At 52.2% G+C, this 12,821-nt stretch overlaps 4 protein-coding genes across 4 annotated transcripts; 3 read left to right on the forward strand and 1 right to left on the reverse strand.

Annotated features, from left to right (window-relative positions):
* Positions 1–428: 428 nt before the first annotated feature.
* Positions 429–2,463, forward strand: ACET3X_001797 (uncharacterized protein; the record flags this gene model as incomplete). The annotated part of the gene is made up of 4 exons (XM_069447129.1): positions 429–527; positions 610–1,198; positions 1,253–1,800; positions 1,984–2,463. 4 exons carry the CDS (start codon positions 429–431, stop codon positions 2,461–2,463), a joined length of 1,716 nt encoding a protein of 571 aa, XP_069312039.1.
* A 1,030-nt stretch (positions 2,464–3,493) lies between these two features.
* Positions 3,494–4,758, forward strand: ACET3X_001798 (uncharacterized protein; the record flags this gene model as incomplete). Its single annotated transcript, XM_069447130.1, has 3 exons — positions 3,494–4,060; positions 4,110–4,506; positions 4,556–4,758. 3 exons carry the CDS (start codon positions 3,494–3,496, stop codon positions 4,756–4,758), a joined length of 1,167 nt encoding a protein of 388 aa, XP_069312040.1.
* A 370-nt stretch (positions 4,759–5,128) lies between these two features.
* On the forward strand, positions 5,129–7,471 carry ACET3X_001799 (uncharacterized protein; the record flags this gene model as incomplete). Its single annotated transcript, XM_069447131.1, has 1 exon — positions 5,129–7,471. The coding sequence occupies one exon, from the start codon at positions 5,129–5,131 to the stop codon at positions 7,469–7,471; it is 2,343 nt and encodes a 780-aa protein (XP_069312041.1).
* A 177-nt stretch (positions 7,472–7,648) lies between these two features.
* On the reverse strand, positions 7,649–8,431 carry ACET3X_001800 (uncharacterized protein; the record flags this gene model as incomplete). The annotated part of the gene is made up of 5 exons (XM_069447132.1): positions 7,649–7,685; positions 7,738–7,979; positions 8,047–8,099; positions 8,150–8,339; positions 8,393–8,431. The coding sequence occupies 5 exons, from the start codon at positions 8,429–8,431 to the stop codon at positions 7,649–7,651; spliced, it is 561 nt and encodes a 186-aa protein (XP_069312042.1).
* Positions 8,432–12,821: the final 4,390 nt, after the last annotated feature.

Consider the following 12,821-nt stretch of genomic DNA (forward strand, 5'->3'; position numbering starts at 1 on the left):
CCACCCTCGCGACTTCCCTCCGACGCATCACCAATTGTCCGAATGGAGCCTAGAGGACCGTGCTTGTGACACCCGTACAAACAACTCGCCAGATCCTCTGACTGCGAGTATCCACGCACTGTACAAACGCTGAGATTGCATTACCTACCGCATCCGCGAGACCGAAAAGCGGTGGACGCGCGTTCACGTGTGTTTCATCATCATTTCACCGGAAGGCACAACTCGCTGCTCAAACAGGTTCGATAGGTTCGGCTACTTGAGGACCGAGCGCCTGTGCCACGAGGTCCACCATCGCTATCAATCCTACAACTATATCACATCGACGCCGGTGTTGTGACTGGGCTGCTACCTGTCTGAGCCAAGCCATGGAAGCTCTCAACTGCGACAAGGTGCTTCAAGATGCACACCAATCGCTACATCACACCGAAATGGCGCACTCCGTAGCAGCCAACGACCGACAGGAACAGGTGGAGCGACGTCAGCAGCCCATCAGGCAAGTTGTCTACACATTCTTAATCAACCTCAAAGTAAGTCGTTTTTCTTGAATTTCCTTCCGAGCTATGTGGAGGATTTGATTTTTCACCATACGAGCGATACTGACATAAGGAGCTGCGGTTCGGCGAGGGATCATCTGAGGTAATGACTATCCTGGATATCCTCAGTAGATTCCAAGAAGGAGCGCGGTCAAAGAAGGACACACTCGTTGCGATCAGGCTCGCGCTCGGAGACCAAGCAGACCTCAAGCAAGATCTCTTGAACATTCTATTCCACAGGGAAGCAGACTGGGGCGTGGGCGACTTTGACTTTGGCTCGCACGAGCTCCCCAGCCAAGGAAGCCCCAGTCCGCAATTCCTACAGCCAGCTCATCAGCCTCAGATGCGTCTGCCTCCAATCTCTCCGTTGTGGTACGAGGCAGGTCACGCTTATCCACCTGTCCATCCTACGGGAGCAGTAGGATCTGGTAATCACGGTGGGTTTGGAATGCCAGTATCTTCGTTGCTGCACCAGACCGCGAGCCAATTCTGCCACCCGAACGTCTTCACCTCTCCTGTTTTGACCGACTCTGCCCGTTTTGGTCCTCACGTGAGAGATAGCCATGAAGGAGACACAATCCATGCAAGCAAGCAATGTGGTGTAGAAACTGTACCGCATCCAGGTCGTTCTCAGTACGAATGGGAAGAAACAGGCCATCCCAAGGGTGAGCAGCTATTTCCTCATAAGATACCATAGGCCATCGCTGACATTCGCATAGAACCCAGATCTTCTTACATTCAGCCTTGGTCTCCCGTCGCCAGTAGTTCGATGCTTGACTACACGCACCCTTTCGCCAGCAGCTACTGCGATTTCTCAGCTCTATCTCGCGGGACTCACCAGTCTCCACACTCGTCGTCAAACGAGGGACAAACGGAGGCCACCAGCCCATCCGTGCTCGGAACTCCCATCGCTGTGCCCATTGGACAGGCCATCCATGATATGCCGCCACCGTCAAATAAGCGTCGTCGAGGAAGCTCCAGAGTTCAAGTCGACGTGAGGGAGGATATCAACGAAGATTTTACCCACACGGCTAATCCTACTCCAAGACCAACCACGGGCATCAACCATCCATTCTTCCTACCCAAACCGAAGAAGAAGATCACGGACGAAAACACAACGTCAGGTCGAAGAGGCGGGCACTACATTCACAGTCTGTGTGGCAAGGGCTTTTCCAGCCGATCCAAGGTCAAGAAGCATCACTGGGGCAACAAGCTTGACGATCTCGAAACAACTACCGGCTGCTGGGCGAAGAAAAACAAGCCAAGCGTAAGTTGGAACGAGCACCCGAGCTGCAAGGATGGCATGGTGGCGCTATATCTGGGGGAAACAGCTCCCTTGGCTGAATCTATGCATACGGCGTCAGTCTATAAGGCTCCGATGGCGCCTTCGATGGTACCTGAACCGGCGGGCCTTTCCCGAGCCATTACTAGCACTTCTCATCACTACCAGGAGAACCAGCCCTCTTTCGAAGGCCTGAGCTCTTATCATTCTCACCAGCTTCCCGTTCGAACGAGTTTGGACAAACTGCTCACTGCTGTCAACATCGCCTCCGAGATTGATGCGCCACGACCGCAAGGACGTATCGACTCGGTTGTCTCTCATCTCGACGCTCAAGCAGCAGCAACTGAACGCAACAAGCAGTATGTCACCGAATGGCAAAGCGCTTCTGATGGCTATGGTGTGGAGCCCTTTGTTTACGACCAGAAACACCCATACACTGACTATGAGCTCGGCCTCCAAGGTATTCATGTACCAGTCAACGTGGCTCTGCCAGGTCTGAATGGCTTGCTCTCGCATACTCCCTCCATGGATTCTCTTGCTCATCCACGCTGGCACAACGACCGCAATTTGGTTTACGCTGCCGATCCGGGCCACGCGACCCTCAGATCGTCTTTCTCGCCTGATTCAGACGAAGGCCATCAGTCTTAGGAAAGTCGACCTAGGCCTCTTCTGAAGTGTGGGTGCAGATGAGTATGTAATAGATGCGACGATTCTACGGATGCAATATAAGCAGGTTCGAATGTAGAACTACGTATGCGAAGTAGTACATGACAATGCTTGACGGAAGGGAGCTCGGGCCATCTATCTTACTAGGTAACAACTGTGAAGAGGACAGACATGGCGTGGCCTAATTCGAAGCCTGACAACTGTATTGTATCTGAAGCTTAGATCAGGACAATGGACGCAGGTTGCTACAACGAACAACGATGGCGGCATCATTGCTGTATCCGGTATACCATCCCGAGCGTGCATATACGACCTGTGGCGTGGTCAAGCTTCCGCCTCAACGGGTAAGCTCATTCGCAAGGGTGAGCCGCTCTCCACATCAACAACCAAGCTACATCCATGACCTTTGCCTGCCAGACCGCCGCGCTTGGTTTTTTCCGCGATTTTCCGCGAATGGTGACTTCTGCCGGTGCCTTTTGCTCCACTGATCCCAGTTGCGTGAGATTGTTTAGTCGTAATTTTAGAGCTATGACGACCGGGGCGTTGAGCCTGCAAGGGAGCCGGATGCCTCGCGGCACGACACATGGATGGGAGCAGATGCAATTGAGAGCGACAATGCTGTACGACGGCTGATCGTTGCGCTTCGTGGCACAAAAGGGATTGGTGTGCAGCTTCTGCAAGCTTGTGCGGGCCGGTTTCGTCATAGCCGTGTCGCTGGGGAATTGACAAATTGACACGCGTGGAGGCCTTTTGCGGGGAAGCGCACGTTCACTACCCCCAAGCGGCGACCCGCCCTTTTACCCCAGTGCGACCCCGTTAGCACCATAAACCCGGAGGCTGGAGAAGTGAGTATGCGGGATAGCATCCTAGTCACAGGATCGTGGAACGGTAATTGCGCCGATGGTCTTTTTCTGTAGTATTTAATCACTCGCCGCCCTTTGACCCCATACCCTTCTCCACACCACATCACATCACCTCCACTTCTCAACTCAATCGAGCTTGGCAAGTCACGATGCGGTTCTCAACTGTGCTCCCTCTCTTTGCTGCGGCTGCCCTTGCGCAGAACAGCTCCTCTCTTGGACCTGACAAGGACGGCAAGTACACAATCTCGTCCAAGGGAATCCGCGGGCACTTTATCCCATACGGCGCGTCCATTTCGAATCTGTTCGTTACGGGCAAGGACGGTGTGGAACGCGATGTCGTTCTCGGCTTCGACAACGCGACTGCTTACGAGGGCGAGGTCCATCCCCATCTTGGTGGTGTACCCGGACGTTACGCCAATCGCATTCGGAACTCTACCTTTTCCATTGACGGCGAGACCTTCAACATCGAGCCCAATGAGAACAACAACAACAACACTCTTCACGGCGGGCCAGACGGATGGGACTACCGCAACTTCACCGTTGTGTCGCAGACGGAAGAGTCCATCACCTTCTCTATTGTCGATCCAGACGGCAAAGAAGGCTTTCCTGGTGAGGTCGTGAGCTACGTTACCTACACCATGACCCCGTACACCTGGAACATCAAGATCGTGGCGCTTGCTACCACCAAGAAGACGCCCATCATGCTGACTTCTCACGTAAGTAGACTAATCTTTTGACCAATCAAGGCGAGGCTAACTTGAGTAGACCTACTGGAACTTGGATGGATTCGGCAACCCTGATGATGAGACTGCGCTGAACCACACTTTCCACATCCCCTACTCTGGCCAGCGTATGGACGTGGACGCAATTCTCATTCCTACCGGCACCATCCTTCCCAACGAGCAATACTCGGTCAACGATTTCTGGTCAGCTCCCAAGCAGATCGGTGCCAACCATACTGCGCCCGAGCTGCTCGGCAACTGCGGCACCAACTGCACCGGCTACGACAACTGCTACCTCGTTAACCGAAACCAGGCTGAATCTCTGGACTGGCGCAACTCCGGCCCTGTCGCTACTTTGTCTAGCGAGTGGTCTGGTATCAAGCTCGACATCTACTCCGACCAGGAGGCTTTCCAGATGTACAGCTGCCCCGGCCAAGATGGTATGTCAGATCCTTTAGAATGCTTATACAACTACTAACAGAGCTGCAGGCACTCTGCCAATCAAATCCACCCAGGGTGGTGAGGGAGGCAGTGGATTCGTCCAAAAGTACGGCTGCATTGTCATGGAGGTCCAGGACTACATTGACGCGATCAACCACCCCGAATGGAGGCGGGAAAAGAGGCAGATCTTTGGCCCCGCTAGCCCGGCTTATACGCTCGAGGCCGAGTATGTCTTTTCTACGACAGAGTAGTTCTTTCTCCTTGGAACGAAACAGCGGGATATGACCGGAGCTTTGGACAAGACGATATGATACCACGTTTGCTAGTATAATTAGACACCTTTTGAGCAAGGCATAATAGTAATTGGGTCCTTTTCCTGCTTCGCGTTGAATCTCTCTCACTCTCTCTGCCCTGCTAAGCTCATTCCCCAGTGACCACATATTTGAGATTATTGCTTAAGCTTTTGTTATCTTCACAATGTTTCTTTCTCTTACTGTTTCCCTTACACAGTACTCTAGAATATTGAAATATCGAAGTCGCTCCCAAGGGGATGCCCTACCGAGATACCTGAAGGACTCGAGGTAGGAGCTGCGCAAGATTCTTCTTGCTTTCACTTTCACCATGGCCGACCGACCCAAAAACGACGCCAAGAGAAGGGAAGCGAGCCCGCACCCAGTCAGTGATGCTAACCTCCAGACTCCAATTCATGTCCCCGACCTTCGAACGCCTAGCTCCACGTCGTCGTCAATATTCTCGCTGAGCAACTTCACACTCCGATCGAAAGAAGCCGACAGAAAAGCCGCCAGCGATATAACACTGCCATCACCTGCTATGGACCCCGTACGGTACACAAGATCTGATTTCGAGCCCTGGACACCTTCTCCAAGCTATCAGAAAAAACTCCCAAATGTTCACATCAAACGCCAGCCCGAAACGTCTGAGAAGAGCAGGTCGACTCGCGGCATCGGTATCGCTCGCGCTATTGAGGTGAGAAAGAGGTTACAGCGCGTCATGGGGGTAACAGAGCCAGTCCCTTTCGTTACCCCGCCCGCTATGCCGGAAGATCTAGAGCAAGAGTTCGTTTCCGGGATGAAAGAGTACGGCCTGGACAACAGGATGCATAATATGAAGTTGGATGTGCTTAGCCAGGCCGCGAGCATGCAAGAACGTCTGCCAGAGATCAAGGAAGAGCACGAGAGCCCAGTCAGGGATACATGGACCTTTACTCAGTCTGGTCAAGAGGTAACACCGTGTAACCCGCTTGTGGAGCTGTCTGCTTTAGACAGCCCGTCCAGCAAAGACTCCAAGAAGCCGATTGGCGACGGTACTGATGACCCGCAGCCACCTGCTCTTGGTCAATCTTCTAGGATGTCAGGTACCGAGTTTGAAGCACCCATGAGCGAGCCCATGCCGGGTTTCTACAAGGTTGGCTCTTCGCCACTTCGCATGACGTCCCCAAGTCCTGCAGTCAACCCAATCTCATCAGACGGATTTCGACCTGTGCACGCGTCGTATGACACACCTTCGTTTGCCGCCTTCAGGAAGCAAATGGAAGCATTTGAAGAACAGCATATGCCGGCATACTCTAATGCAGTTCCTAACATGGGTAGCGAGGACATCCAGACAAGCCATTTAAGACATGCACACAACTACATCACTAGATCAGACAGTGTCTCCAGTTTTAGGAGCGTGTCTCGTATCAAGCCTCTTTTTCCATCTCCTCGCGTCGGCACCCAGTCTTGGGATGAGAGCAAGGGTGTTTCACAGCAACATGTATCAGAAGTCCAACCTAATACAGCACCTATGTCTTCACAAGACAACACTTTCTTCGAGAACTTGTTCTGCCAGCCACCTGCGTCTAGCGTACCTCGCATCGCCGTCCAAGCCCCGTCACCAACAAAACTTCCATCGTCCAAGAAGCGCTTCACACCTCAAGTAACAGACGAATTGCTCGGATCAGCCGCCAAAGACACCCGCCCGGACAACAAGAAAGCTACTGGTCTACCAACCCTTCCCGCGTCGTCTTCAGCCTCATGGGAAGTTGAGTTCCCAGGCTACACACCCGCCCTGCTCACTATCCTCCTCACCTGGTCACACGCAATGCAGTCCTTTTACCGACGCCTTCTAGACTCTAGGACCTTCCCCATACATGCCGCCTTTCCACACAGCATTACCCCACCAGTCTACAACCGTGTCATCTCCGTCGGTTTTTATGACACTAGCGTTGTTCCACACGAGGAGATTCGGTTCCTGGGCCCAGGCGATAAGGCTGAGATTGGTTATGCGGAGGTCGATGTATTCCGTAGCAGAGAGGAGGTGGCGGCTTTCGAAGCACAGGAGCAAGAACACTTTTCAAAGGCCCGGGCTATGAAACGGAAGTTGGGACTTGGGTCCAGATTCGGAGAGCAAAAAGGAAAGATGAGTGTGTACCAGGACCAGATGCATCTGGCAAATAGCGGAGAAGGGCGATGGGCATATGTTCTTATCAGGGGACATGCGACTTCGGACGAGGAAGTTGCGCCGCACGTCATGCTCGCATGGCACCTTTCCGCTGTTACCGACACTTCAACTTGTCTCTATACCGTCTTTCCCGATAACCATGAGCCTGTGCTCAGAAAGCCACCTGCGACGTCTGCACCGCCCAAGCAGCCGCTAAGGCGCTTGGCCTCTCTGCAGAACCTCGTCAGCCCGAGCCGTGGCCAGAGGCATCTTCATCGTGAGATTCGCTCTGCCTCGTGCAGTGCGGGTTCAATGGAAGTCGAGGAGTCGAGCATCCTGCCACAGGAGGGTGCGCAGACGCTGAAGAGAACAGTTGTGAAGTTGGAAAAGGCGGACAGTGTGCCACTTATTGAGGGATATCGAGTTGATCTGGAAAAGTTCACGGGATGGTTGAATGCGGTGGGCAGGGGAGAAGGAAAGGTCATCGTTTGGAGGGAGACGTCGCCTGCAACCTCACTTGCGTAGGGTCGGTCGTCCAGGGCGTGCCTTACTTTACAATTCAGTTCTGAAGACTAACAACAGTACTAGAGAGTGTCGGTATTCAGGACGGATGCTTGGAGAGAGACCGAGATGGCTTGCGCTGTTTTGGACAAGGTGACATAACGTGAACTTTACCTGAGATGCACAGTAGTCGTTTTGAAGCTAGTCGTGATTATGTCCTTGGTGGCTGTTAGTGTGACTGGTCAAGCCTATCAGTAACAGTCCCTTGGAAAAGATTGCGGTTACACTACCTATGCATGAAATGATTTTCGTCCTTCAGCCAGTGGTTCATTCGTTTCCTCAGCCGATGCAACAGCGTCTCTATGTCCATGGTAGGAAGCCCGCGTTTAAGGAGTCGCTTGTTGGCTTCTTTAGCGAATTCAAGTCGTACTTCCTCTGGAATTTGAGTCCAGTAGCGAAGGTCTTTTCCTCTCTCAGGAATCTTTTGGAGTTTTGCATTGACCGCCTCGCGAAATACGTCACCAAGTACTCTCTAGAGGTTTTGTCAGAATTCAGACAGTGCTCGAATCTACTAAGCCCGATCACAGCATCATACTCACATTCGGGGATCTTGTCCCGGCCATTCTCTTCCATTCTTCGAAGTGGTCTGCTACTATGCATCAATCAGCACTAAGCCACATCGCATGCTGTAGATGTGCATACAGCGTTGCATATGCCGCAGCTCTGGCAAGACTTTTGATACGCGCCACTTGATTCCCTCGTCGTCTAATGCTGGGAGTTTGTGCTTTTGCGCAGAATCTTTGATTCTTCGGACGATACGTTCCTTCTCCATAGGATCGAGGTCCGACAAATTGGTGTGACTATAATCTTTGCAAACCTCGAGCGAGACGCGCTAAGAAGGAGTTAGCGATCTCACAGCAACAGACTGTCAGGTGGGAAATGTACCAAGAAGACTGGCCATTGTTTCTTTGACAGGCCCAGCATTACCCTGACATCCTGCCTATCCGTACGCCGTGGAATATGGGTTCCAGGGCTAGCTGCCCGAAGAAAAGCGGTGATCCTCATCGCGCGCGTTAACCAAAACGTGACATCTGTGACATCGCACGCGCTAAATCTACTCGGGCTATGGAGAAAGGCTCCGCAGGCTACGGACTACTCGTAGTTGAGGCTTGTGATGCCGATGGGACGATTGGGGATTGTGGGGAATGCATGTGAATGTTCAATCTCCGCCATGCCGCGAGTGCAGACATCATCGCCCGTGCATTAAACTATTTCCGGATGACGCTAGCGGCAGAGTGGCGAAAATCAAGTCCGTCCACCACACAGCGGCGAGGCGCGTCACGGACAGCTCAATTTGGGCGCGTGCATGTCGCAATGCTGCAGGTTTAAGAGAAGATGCGTGACTAGCCGCTTAACGCGCCTGCTCAGCGAAACAGAGTTGTCATCTGTCCGCGTAGTGCCCTAACGGCTGCAGCTACCATGCCCGATGCAACGGAGGCATGGTTGCACATTCTACGCCCTGTCACGCAAAAGGTCCAAATGTGTCGATGGAAGATGCGTTGAGCATCCAATACGATGCCGGGTCCTATACCAACGGCTCGGACGATCCACGAAACCGCGACGCGGAAGACGATGTCAAAGACACCAATGGCATCTTACGAGATGCACTGGCATATGGCTGACATTAAGCTGGGGTGTTCCTATTCTCGACCTTTTTATATTACTTGGTGGCACCTACATGGGTTCTTCAAGATGTACGTAGTTGTTGTTGGGTTTGTAATATACGGTACTGACTGGCATAGCATTTTTCTCATGCCCGTAAACCAGAGACAATTACACGGTTCGGTGACATGCATTCACAAGCAGCAGAAAGATCGCGGTTCCTCAGCTGTCAGACTCATCGCCGCTGGAAAAGGCTACGCCGGTGAGTTCCCGTCGTGTGTCCAATAATATCTGTCTACATATCCCCTCGAATTCCGTACCCCTTGCCACTTGGCCTTCCAGTGGATCGAAGAAGACTATTTTGTCATGAGCGCAAGGCCAGGCATGGTCATACATAGCATAAGCCCACTGCGAAAACCCATCCGCACAGACCATGTGAATTTCTTCTACGTTCTTGAAATCTTCGAGTCGTCGTTTCTCAAAATGGTACCAATACTCACTGCTGTTTTCGCGCTCAAACTTGAGTCGCCTGATGTTTGATGCGATTGATTCAAAATCACCGAGCTTGGAAGTCCCAATGTCCACCATGTCGATGTCAAAGTTCAACCAGACATATCGTCGCTCGATACCCCCCTGGGTGTCAATCTCGAAGAAAGCTCGTTGATACAATCCCTGCAACTCATCTCGGGCATTTCTGCAGCACTGTAGCGGCCCAGGTACCGGTGTGGGCGAAATCAATAAGCGATTTCGAGCGGGCGACCTGCGTTCGATGCGGACCTCGACGGTGCGCGGCTCAGCAGTGCACCTCCATATCTGCCTTTGAAGCTCCAATGGTAGTCGAGGGAATGGGTGGAAAGTGGACATGATGTTGGATAATGACCGAGTATGCTTGGCCCGTCACTAGTAGCCCGATGAAGTGGTTAGCACAACGGATTGATATGCTGTAATAAGGAGGTGAACAAGGCTATCTCACCAAGCGATGTGTTTAATGATCGGATACAGTGTAACGGTCCTGGGGACGTTCCGTTGACAAAGGTCTCGTAGGATCCGGCCCAGCTTTATCGAGCCTGCTTCTGCGATGAGGGCTGATGCAGGTACCAAGGTTGAGCTCACGCATTGACTATGTAGAACGTAGACGGCCGCTAGTCTACTTCGGGTGAGAGGTACGAGACACAACACCACCTGAGATTCCCCCTTCTTGGCACCGTCCAAAACGAGTCTTCTTTCCGCCCCGCCGCATGGCCCACACTACCGCATAGCGTGAATGTGAACGAACCGCGGGCGACTACATCTAATATGTCGAATTCCACTCGTGCACATGGCGTCTTGACAGTGACACACCGAAACGAGCAGAGCAGGAAGCCACAGCGAGGCAATCAGCGGCCTTGCCGAGTTGGTTGGCAAATCCGAAAGAAGCAGCTGCTTCGCACAGACTCTCTGTAGCGAGGGGCCTAGATGGCCTCGACGAAGGATTCTCGATATTATCTTGCAAGGCTCAGTTGGCTTGCGTTCCAAAAGCCGGCATCAGTAGTCAAAGGTTAGTACGATCTATCGAACCGCCTTATGCCAGAGCCGAATCTTTTCTCTTCTGTTCAACTCTAGCAAGGGTGCTCTACATCTCCCATCATACCCTTCATTTTTTAGGGATATATTCTTTGAGCTTTATCCATCGGCTGATTCCCCTCGAGCCAATCTGCATGATGAGGACCGCTTGCGCACTGTTTTCTGTGGCACTCGTCCAACGAGTAGCTTCCACACGCAGTCCGCTCCTCCAATGGGATCCCGACACGGCCGAGGACTGTATTGATTGGTACAACAACGGCGAAGGCAAAACTTGCGAATACGTGCGCGAGCTGTACGGCAGTAGGCTCCCTTTACACGGCGGATAACTTGCCCATGCTGATCTTTGGCCTTACTACTCAGTCTCTCCAGCAGAGTTTAACGAATGGAACCCTTCAGTCGGCCTTGATTGCGGGGGCTGGAATTGGCAATCTTACTGCGTCATCACACAAGAGGCATTCGACAACATCAACCCAACGACAACCTCCTCCAAGTTGACCACCACCACCAGCACGAGTCAGGCTCCTTCTCTTGGGCCTTCCCCTACCTCCTGGGACGCCTTGGGATGCTACGCTCAGAACCCGAATCGCCCAATCCTCGAGGAGAACATGAATCCAAACGGAGATGCGTCTCTAAGCGTTCTCAAGTGCCAGGATAGCTGCTACCGCCGCGCCTATGCTTTCGCGGGAGTGCAGGAAGGGAATCAGTGTTGGTGTAGCAGCTACGTAAGCGGTGAGTGGGCCGAGAACCAGACTGACTGCAACACTCCCTGCACTGGCAACGAAGCAGAGTTCTGTGGAGGCGAAAGCGTCATCAACGTTTTCGAAGCATTGCAGAACGCTGCGCCAGCTACCACGACCAGTGTGACCAGCACCAGTGTGATTGACACCAGCGTGGCTAGCACCAGTATCAAGGTAGCTGCCGCAAGTAATAGCGCTATGAAGAACAGGGCCATTATCGGGAAATGGTGGCTCTAAGGCACATGCGACATTGTTTGTTGTCCATAACATTCTATGTTCTTGCGCTCTGTTACATTCTGCTGCTCTTGACAGCTGTGTTGGGAATATACTTTTCAACTCAGGCTCGGGCGATCTTTGTTGTAACCCGTTCATATTACACATGACTCTAGTGCCCTTCTAGTCGATCATGCGCCCGGAACTTTGGAAACAATACTTTATAGAGCTTGTTGTCTATGGTTTAGAACCAGTTCATACATATTGTGGTAGGGTATCTCTTTTAATACTATCACTTGCATCGGTCGCCCGTTTCAATGGAACAAATCCAAAATGCTCTACTTTACTGAAAACACCGTGACTGAAGCTTGGCTTTTCACAATGGCAATTGGTCTCAACTAGCTCTATCGGCAGAACATCAGTTTCTGTTCCGGCATCGCCGAAGCTCTGACAGGTGTATACAAGAGCCGACCTAACTGTGCCTCACTCTTGCAGTACTGAGATTACACCTCCAACACGATCTCATTTCACTACGCATAGATCTAGTCTAGAGCAAAGTTCTTGCCGCCATACCAAGGCGGAGCGAAATAGACTCGCACGTGCGACACAATGTTACCACGAACCTGAGCAGACTATGCTGAATCGGGTCATACCGCCGCCAGTATCGACCGAAGGATCTCTATCCGGATATCTTAACAGCACGGAAGTTCTGCGTTAGCGTGCGTTGTGGGATTATAGTATCGATCGATAGCACGTCCTTCACGCAGACAGTTTGGCCGGGCCCAACCATCAGCGGGCTGTGGCGTATTCATGAGGTTCTTTCCTCCCGTGACTACCCAGGTATCCATCCTCGCATATACAACTCGACTGGATATTTTCGACGTGGTCAACCACATTCTCGAACGCTATAGCGTATCACATATGATACCTAGAGACATGGGAAGAATCACAGTAAGAAGCCACATGAGACAGATGACGCCACGTTCACGCGGCTACTGAAATCCAGGATGATGGTTGCAAGCAGCTGTCACCGCCTGTCAAACCTGAGGTATAAACATATCCGTTTTCAGCAGTACTTTGAGTGGTGCAGTTGTTTTGTCGCATCGTCGGTTATGAGGCAGTGAAGCATCTGGTGTGTCGACTCCAAGACTTGCAGGGTTTCAGATGCCTGAGGCACGACACAGCACATGAACACATTG

Source organism: Alternaria dauci, chromosome 1 (genome assembly GCF_042100115.1).
Source record: "Alternaria dauci strain A2016 chromosome 1, whole genome shotgun sequence".
Lineage (NCBI taxonomy): Eukaryota > Fungi > Ascomycota > Dothideomycetes > Pleosporales > Pleosporaceae > Alternaria > Alternaria dauci.